Source organism: Limulus polyphemus, unplaced genomic scaffold (genome assembly GCF_000517525.1).
Source record: "Limulus polyphemus unplaced genomic scaffold, Limulus_polyphemus-2.1.2 Scaffold2344, whole genome shotgun sequence".
Taxonomy (NCBI): domain Eukaryota; kingdom Metazoa; phylum Arthropoda; class Merostomata; order Xiphosura; family Limulidae; genus Limulus; species Limulus polyphemus.
The window spans coordinates 135,597-144,598 of record NW_013667954.1 but is presented as its reverse complement, the minus strand read 5'-3'; the positions used below and the strand labels follow the sequence as shown (position 1 = coordinate 144,598).

Here is a 9,002-nt window from a genome sequence, read left to right as displayed (position 1 = left end):
TGGCGTCTCATGGTTGAACGACTCTACCATAATACGTCGCTGGCCTGTCGATGCATTATGCTTTGAGGTATAAGACTAACACTTTGTTTTCTTAAATAGTAAAACGTGTGCTTCATTTTCACAACCGGTAACTAAAAAAATGTAAACAACCCCATAATAAAACTTCAACTTTATAGCCCATTTCCATTTCCAAGCTACATATTTATTCATCCTGGACAGTTCTGCACAAGGAAAATTTAAGAAAATAAATTACGCTCATTGAAAGTGACAATAACAAGCTTAATGATGATCATCATGGTTTTGCTGCTTTGTTTGTGGACTAAGAAATATGTGATGTGCTGTTGATATCTTTTTGAAAGAATGCAGTAAGTTTTGGTAAAAGATGGAGACTTAATTTTCGATCAGAGGTAATTTGTGATGTATTCATTTCGTTTTGAAAGTATACGAACTGAAGTAAGAATAAACGTTTCTGAAGCAGGAACGGCATTTTTTAGAAGACACAGCGTATTAATGATAGGCTTAGACATTTAACGACCTCTACACTGTAACTATACTGTAACAATTTGAAGTCTCGTACACTAATTATAGTAGTAGTTATTAACATTTATGTTGACATTTTTCTGTGATTTATAAAGTGTATTCTGCAAAAATATCTACGGAGAAAATGATATCTATGTACTGAAAAGTAAAATAAACCCTTGAAATACAGAGTAAAAAAGTAAAAATAATATAAGTAAAAAAACGTATTTGTCATCCATTACGTCTCTCAATCAAAGTCATCTATCTTCTGTAAATGGAGGTTTCTTCGAACATATTTCCTACGATGATTATGTTCGATAAGAGAGCAGCGACCGGTTGGATTCACAAGTGGTACTTTAGTTATACTGTAGAAAATAACTTCGAAGATCCTTTGTGTTAACACTATACTCAGTTTCAAATATTGAGCTTTACTCCATATATTTCACTGTTTGGTGGAATACGTTTGTCAAAAACGTGAAATTGTAATATAGCTATACGTTCCTAAATATTGTCTATCCTGTTAAAGTTTTCTACTGTTGTAACCATCTTGCATGTCTGATTATTCCTCATATAACAATACATCGGTCGGATGAAAATTTCATCATCCAGAAAGGCTGTCTATCTACGTCACAGTATCTCTAAAATAGTGCCCACCTTATCCTCTTTGAAGCTATCTGATATATGTGTCATGATAAACTCTTCTTTCCAATAATGGGACGATAGTAAAGCCAACATCTTATTCTGTTTGCTTCATCTGTGTTTTTTATGGCTTCTAGGATTAAGTCATAGTGTCATCAGGCCTGTTTCATGTACGTATACTTACTTTCACAGTATAATAAGTCATAGTGTCATCAGGCCTATTGCATATACGTATACTTACCTGTATATTTACATGTTAACAAATGAATTATACAGTATTTTTCGAAAGAGTTTAAACTAAACGAAAAGGTTTTCAAACAAGGTAATTTCGTGCTGTTGTATTTATAATTGATATTCAGCTTGCAAGCTGAAACACGTCTCCAATTGTGTTTAGTGAAAGAAAAAAGTTTCTGGTGGAAATCTGTCATGATTGTCTTTTTTTCTTCTTACATAATCAAGATAAACACTCCTGTGCTGAAAACCAATACATTCTGTAAGATATCTATGTTGTGCAAAATAATGTGAAAATAAATATGTATAACTCGGTCTTGTCACGGTACTGAATATAAATCTATTTAGTTCCTTAGTTGTTATACAGATAGACACTGGAAACCTTGGCCTCTTTTCATATACTTCTTAATAAGTCATTGTTAGGTAAGTTGGTGACATGTAAAAAATGGTGGAAGAGAACTTCAACAGTGAGGGCGACATTCACACTTGATGATAAACATAACAGGCTTCATCATCACATCTGTTGTTGATTCATCCCTGTAGCATTGAAAAGGAACTTCGACTGTAGTGGATAGCTTGGGCGTACAACAGTCTTTTCCTGAGCAATAACCACAATACTTGGGACGATAGCGCTTAAGACTGATACAGTTGTGACCATCGCTGAGATGGATGAAGTCTGGATTTCGGACTGTAGCACGACAGTGTTGATGGTGCTACAAGATTTGAAGAGATTATAAGGTAAAGCATACATACATTTAATAACATACCAATTTAGTTTACAATCTGTTTGTACCTTCTTCATAGTAATGAGAGACCACTGCGTTTTGTTATCGTATACCTCTCTATTAGGGTTAAATTTAACGTACACAACACTGTGAATCACTCATTCCTAGTGTCGGAAAATACACTCTGTCTTATATAATCAACGATAAAATTAATTATATGCATATACTAGTTACGTATTTTGTTAAACATAAGAAACCAAATCATAATGATTGACAAGCATATTGTATATATATATAAATAGCCTAAATACCTTATTGGCAAAGGTAGCTCGTCATATTAATGAGCAGTTGAAAGGTAAATCTTAATAAAGACGGCGGTAAGCTATTAAACTCACTTTTTTTAATTAAGTTTTTACGTAAATAATTAATACTGAAATAAAAACTTGAGAAATGTTTTTGGTGAAGATTAGAAGTTGTGATCTAGATCGACAAACCTTGACCAAAACAGGCAATTTAAATAACTGAGGAAACAGATAAAATAGATGATGCTCTTAACACTAAGTAAAGAAATTACTACAGACCTTGTTAGTTGAACAAACATATAACGTTCAATATTATATAACAATAAATAAAATATCTAAAATATATCAGAAAAACTCAAAGTATAATATTCATCGAAGAATGAAATAAAGTTCATGTTTGATCAAGTACCCAAACAAACTTTACCAAAAGTTCATCATATCAGTATCAGATAATATCTAATTCCTGGTTCATGATGGACCTTTTGAAAAACAAAAATAAAAACTAATCCTATCGAAAATTTATTAACATCAATAGTCTTAAAATAAATTCTAAAATGCAATAAAGGAGCCAGGCCGACATATTTTAGGTATTGTAAACATAATTTCAATTTCTTTCGCAAAATGAATTTTTATTCCCAGTCGATAATTTCTAGCTTATTTCAGGGACTGAGTTGTGTAGTTCTCTGTTGTGTTGAGGACAGCTAGTTTTTAATAGTCAGTTATGTAAGGTTACTTCAAGAAACACTTTATTGGAACTGTGATATAATAAACTATTAGGCTTATCGAATATACAAATGAAATAAAAAGGAATAATCCGTAATGTATCGAACATACAAAATCCAGAGAGAGTGAGAACGGAGGATTAAAACATAATCCGAACGAAACGAATTCTATTCTATTTAGCACTCGTAGAAAGGGAACGCGACAAAACTGAATGCAGAAAACAACATTTTTTTTAAAGCATCACAATGAAGTTTCGTATTTTCCAATGTTTAACGTGCTGATAGAAATTAGTGATTTTTTGTTTAAAATAAATAAAAGGATGAAATAAAAAATATACAATTTAACACGTTGATAATCGAATTTTCTGGTGTCATAACGTACATATGCAGTTGTTGTTAACACGTTGAATCTCGAGCTTTCTAATGTTGTAACGTGAAAACAAAATGATTGATTTTATTTACAAAATTAAAATAACGTTATCAAAACCTAAAATGTTGAAATGAATCTTCCCTTACTGTATTTTACTGATGTTTCTACAATGGGTTCAAAATGAAAACTTTCTATAGCTTATTTAAAGAGTAGATTTTATCCAGAAATCTAAATAGAAAGAAATAACATCCTAGATGTGGTCACCTCGACCAAAACTTTAAAGAATTTATATGCTTAAAATTTCTCAGCTTTATTTGGGTTGCAAGAAAAAAAAAGAGACGCTTTAATGCTTTGATAATGAAAACAATTCATGAAGATATGTAAACATAAAAGGATTAAAAATGTATTTCAATGTTTATTTTATCCTTAGATGTTTAAGGCAATTGCAGTGTAAAACGTTGTATAATGTTGTAAAGTCTTTTTCATTGGCGTTTTCTTTCTATTTGGCGTATAAATAACACAAGTATTGTATATTAGTTTTCTTTTAACATTGTGATCACGCCTTCCGTTTAAGTTCACAACCACTAGTTTACATGAAAAACTCACAAAGCTATATCCAAAAATGGGCATTTATGATGTTGCAAATAAAGCAACTGAAATGTATAACCAAACCGATCCCAGTAAACATGCGTAACAATGGAATGAACAGTGTATTTAATGTTAAATAATACAATACTTTTTGATGGTTTTAGAATATTGGTGTTTGAATAGTCTTGAAGTTTTTAACTAAGCAACATTTTAAAAACAGATTCTAATATCTTCACTCTTCTACTCTTGTCTTCAAAATATAAAACTTTTATGATATCTACCTCTATGGCTATAGCTAATTGTGTTTTAATGCCATATTGCCCGTTTTCTACGACTGCAAAATTAACAATATATTTTCATTATTTGTATTATACGAGTTATTGAAGGTTTTTATTACTATACCATTAAAAAAAAACACTACATATCACGTGGACTGATACCATACTCACTCGTCTACTGCGAGAGCTGCGATTGGATGTAACATCACCAATTGCATGGTTACAAGGTTTCAACTGACACAAACGAGTCTCGTTTTTCAATTCACAATCGTCGTTATCGTTGGTTAGTCTTCTAGACGAGCCTATGCCACATGGTATTGAACATGGTGTCCAATTGGTAGAATACCGGTTACACGTCACTTTTATATCTGAAAATGTAACATTTCTGTAAATCACACTTGCTATTTGTTTTAATGAATATCTCTTACAAATAAAAATAAAATAAAATTTAAAAGAAGAATTGCAGTTTACCACATAGCAAGTAGTGCAATATTTCACACTTAAAAGTTCTTATCACACTTCTAATGGATCACAAATACATCAACAACGTTCAACAGGTAGACGGTACCAAACTAAATATATCACGATTAACTTATTTTCTAGTTGTTTTCTTGAGCCATTCAGATCTTCCAGTAAGAAATTATTACCAATCGAGCTTTCTTAGAAGGAGGAACTTATTCAAAGCATTTCATTGGACATCGGCTTACTTTGAAGGGAAAAGAAAATTCTAAGGGTTGCCTATGAAATAGGTTATCTAGCTTTGGGCTTTGGTACGTTATATTTATAATATACCTGGTATATATTTCAGATTTGTTGAAAAATTCACTTTCCCCCCACAAAACACATTACTTTCATTCCATGCCAATTAAGTTATCATCAATACCAGTGCGAATATAAACAATCCTATTAGCTATATGATTTTGGATGACCCAACAACAAAAACGAAATGTCCCAAGCTGTTGGAAGTTTTTAAGGATCGCTAATTACGAATAAACTAATAAAGTTAGATCATATTCTTAATGGCTGAGAATTAAAAACCTAAACAGATACAAATGAGCTGTGGCCATGTGCTTGAAACATGTAGTGTAAAATAACATGCATTGTGATCTTAAATTTAAAAAAGGCCAGATAACTTTTAATGATTAAAGATGAAACAATCAGGGCGAATAACTCGTAAAGTAAATATTTAAAGTAGAAAAATCAATAACGAAATAATTCGAAAGCCTTATTCCTAAACTTAAATAAGTGTTGATTCAGTTCTGAAATACTCCTCGATTGAGACTCCCAGAAAGGGTTTTTGTGTTTATATAATATACTTTCTCTTGGACCTATACAACCACCTACCTGGTGACCTGTGAAAAGACAGGTTCGTGGTGATTAGTTGGGCCTGGGCCACTCTACTTTGCCCTATAATATATGTAGACGGATGGCCCTGCGGTGGCTTAACCACAATCGACTAGTCTATTCAACTTGATAGAAGTAAACTGAGCACTGAAGATGTATTCTCTTTACGGGCGTATCAGACAACATGTCCAATGTTATTGTTTCGATATAGTTCCCATGAAATACTGTTCTGAATACACTGCCCATGTTTTGACAGTTATAACACACCCTTATAGGACTTCATGGTGGATGGAGCCATTAGTAACTGGATTTTCTCTCCTTTTCTCATTTATAAAAAAAAACTAAGAACGAGGTAATAATCACGCCCAGATAACTCTGATAAGATACCACCATCTCCTCAACCTCTTGTACCTTGGTTTCTGATTTTGCATAATTTTTCAGAAATATATCTATCTTTTTATTTATTTATTTTTCATACGAAAGGGTATAGAAAGGATTGCTGGCACTACAAAGTCAGTAAAGAAACAAATATATGGGGTCCTGCTGGTCAAAACAAAATGACCTCAAGAGAGTGAACTCCTGAGGATGACGTTGCAACATGTAGAGTCGTCAACATTTTGAAGGCCATAGATAGGCCTAAATAAAATGTTTTTAATTGTGTACCAGTTTAACGTTGAATATTATTTATGATTTTAACTTTATACACAAGTGCCAAAATACTATAATTAGAATGAACTCCTTTTGAAAGCGAAGGTCATCTCTTACAGTACGTTGAGAGATATGATCAAGAGTAACATTTTTAATATCCCGTATTGAAGACTATTGCTGAATTATCTAGTTAAGGATATCAGCTGTTAAACGAAAGTCCACTTGGAAGAATATAATATATGAGCTGATTATAGTACTAATTTTATTTTGCTACACCACCTGTCAATGTAAAATGCACGATTAGGCTATATGTTCTAAACTTTTTCCAATGTTTTTAGAGGTATAAAAAAGCGTTTGGTCTGGTCCCTTTTTATGCACGACATATCTAAGTTTGTGGCCAAAGAAATATATCATGCTCTGGCATTGCATTGTATGTAATTATAGAAAAACAACATTATTTTATAAACAACTAGCCGGGTTACCCATTCTACATGAGAGGGACATTTAACTTTACAAACTAAATACTATATTTAATTACCTAATAACGCGTGTTATGTCAGCTTATTGATTACTTGATTCCCCTTCTTTACACTTCGACCACTCTTAGTGCAACAAACTAGTATTTTGTACTTGATTTCCTTTGCAGGTCAATAATTTATCATTTCTCACTCAAGCCTTGGCTTTGGCTAGGCCACTGTGTTCTTATTGCTGCTGTCGCCTTAGATTCACAGTCTGTACTAGATGCAGACAAAAGGACCATAAAAGCAATGGGTATCAACCAGAATCACACAGCAAAATGAATCCCACCTCTCGTATTTTAGATCATGTCACAAAGTTATTTGAGGGAAAAAAGAGGTTCCAAAAACAAAACTATTTTCATAGTATCATTTACCATGAGGCAAGGAAGATGGTTACACGTCTGATACAGCACAGTTATGATACTGTACTTTGTTCCATTGCTTCTGTGTGGATGCAAACATATCCAAACACATCAGGTTTATCATCTTTCACGGACAAACAGGTGAATAAATTCATATCTATTACAGTTAGTTTCATTATAGCAGGTTGTGTGATGGATGGGTTTATGGAGGAGACACATATTGGTTGACCAGCATATCCCTCCTATGCCAATGCAGCAGACACTTCACAATACACAACGGATTTTAAATATTTCCATAGCCCAAAAACTGAGTGATAAAGCTCTTCATCTTTATCAATTTTGAATATTAGACAGTTTTAGTTGAGCTGCTTATCACATCATCTCAAGGATGCAGGCCAATTTGAACACCTATTCCCCAGTAGTGGTAAGTCTTAAGGCTTATAACACTGAAAACTGGGAACTGATACTCGTGATGGGCAAAGCGCAGATAGTACATTATGTAATTTTGCGCTTAGCAACAAACAAACAGACGTTGAGCAGATAGCGCGCTCTGTTGACTACTTCAGATGAATATGGATTTATATTCCCTATAATTTCATTGGTATATCTACCAAGAACTATTTCTTTATGACGAATAATATTTATGTTATTGATACTTAAACACCCCAAGACACTTTCCAATAGCTCTGTATATTTTGATCTTAAAAAGGCTTATCACACTATGAGGAAGTTAGATATTTTATGGTTTTGTTATTTGTTAAATTTAGCACAATGATGCACGAGGGATATCTGCGCTAGCCATCCTTAGTTTAGCAGTGATAGACTAAAGCGAAGGCATTTACTTATCGCTACACAATACCAACTCTTCTCTTGCACCTATGGCCTCAAAATGCAGAGCGGTAAATGGACACAAACCATAGTGCCTCAGATCAACAGTTCAGAACGCTGATCACTGGGAAGTATTAGTATTCTTTGGCTTGAAATAGTCGCATGCAACGGCTTCAAGTGACACTTTGTAATTGAAAATCCTAGGTCGTATTTTGTAGGCCGGAATCTTTACAGTAGGTGTCTGTGACTTATTTATGACCATAAATTTCGACAATAAAGAAGGAGCACACAGTCCACTTGTTTTAAAATGACAAATCAAAACAAGTCAAACGTATATAAAAATGTTCGTTACACTGTTGGTTATCACAGTTGTATCCAGAACTTTAAATAATTGTCTCTATTTCATCAACGTCCACAGAGGCTGGTTCAATTACGTTAGACAATTGACAAGACGAATTATTCTTCTCTGCTCTGTTATGGCAGTACAATTTGTGATATTTTAACTTTAAAAATCGCCACAAAAAAACTCTTTATCGCTAAACTCACAATCACGCAGTCTAGATCTAAATAATAATCTTTCGACGCGTATTTATGTTCCGGCAGAAGTCTAGAGCATTCCACGCAATACTAGATATTCTGATGCAATAATACTCAATTAGAACAACGAGAACATTTCAGAAAGTAACATGACAACAGTTGATGAGGAGCTTCATCGATGGAAGACAAGATGGCTTTTTATACCTTTCCAGGATATGCCTCAGATACTGGCTGTTTCCTTAAAAGCGTGCTTCAGTGTACCAAATATCTTTATGTTACTGAAACTCACTGCCATTAAGTTCATGTTCATATGAACGTTCGACATCTGTTCTCCGTCAATTGAATAATTACCTGAGTTGTACACAAACCGAAGAAAGACTGAGTGATCTAG

General features: G+C 33.3%; 1 protein-coding gene across 1 annotated transcript in view; it reads right to left on the bottom strand.

Annotated features, from left to right (window-relative positions):
* Window positions 1-1,718: 1,718 nt before the first annotated feature.
* LOC111087592 (connective tissue growth factor-like) overlaps window positions 1,719-9,002 on the bottom strand; it is a 55,105-nt gene continuing 47,821 nt past the window's right edge. Inside the window, exons 4-5 of the mRNA XM_022394754.1 lie at window positions 4,546-4,742; window positions 1,719-2,102 (exon numbers count right to left, since the gene is read on the bottom strand). Coding sequence (XP_022250462.1) covers window positions 1,851-2,102; window positions 4,546-4,742 — 449 coding nt within the window. The 3' untranslated portion in view covers window positions 1,719-1,850. The remainder of the gene's footprint in view (window positions 2,103-4,545; window positions 4,743-9,002) is intronic.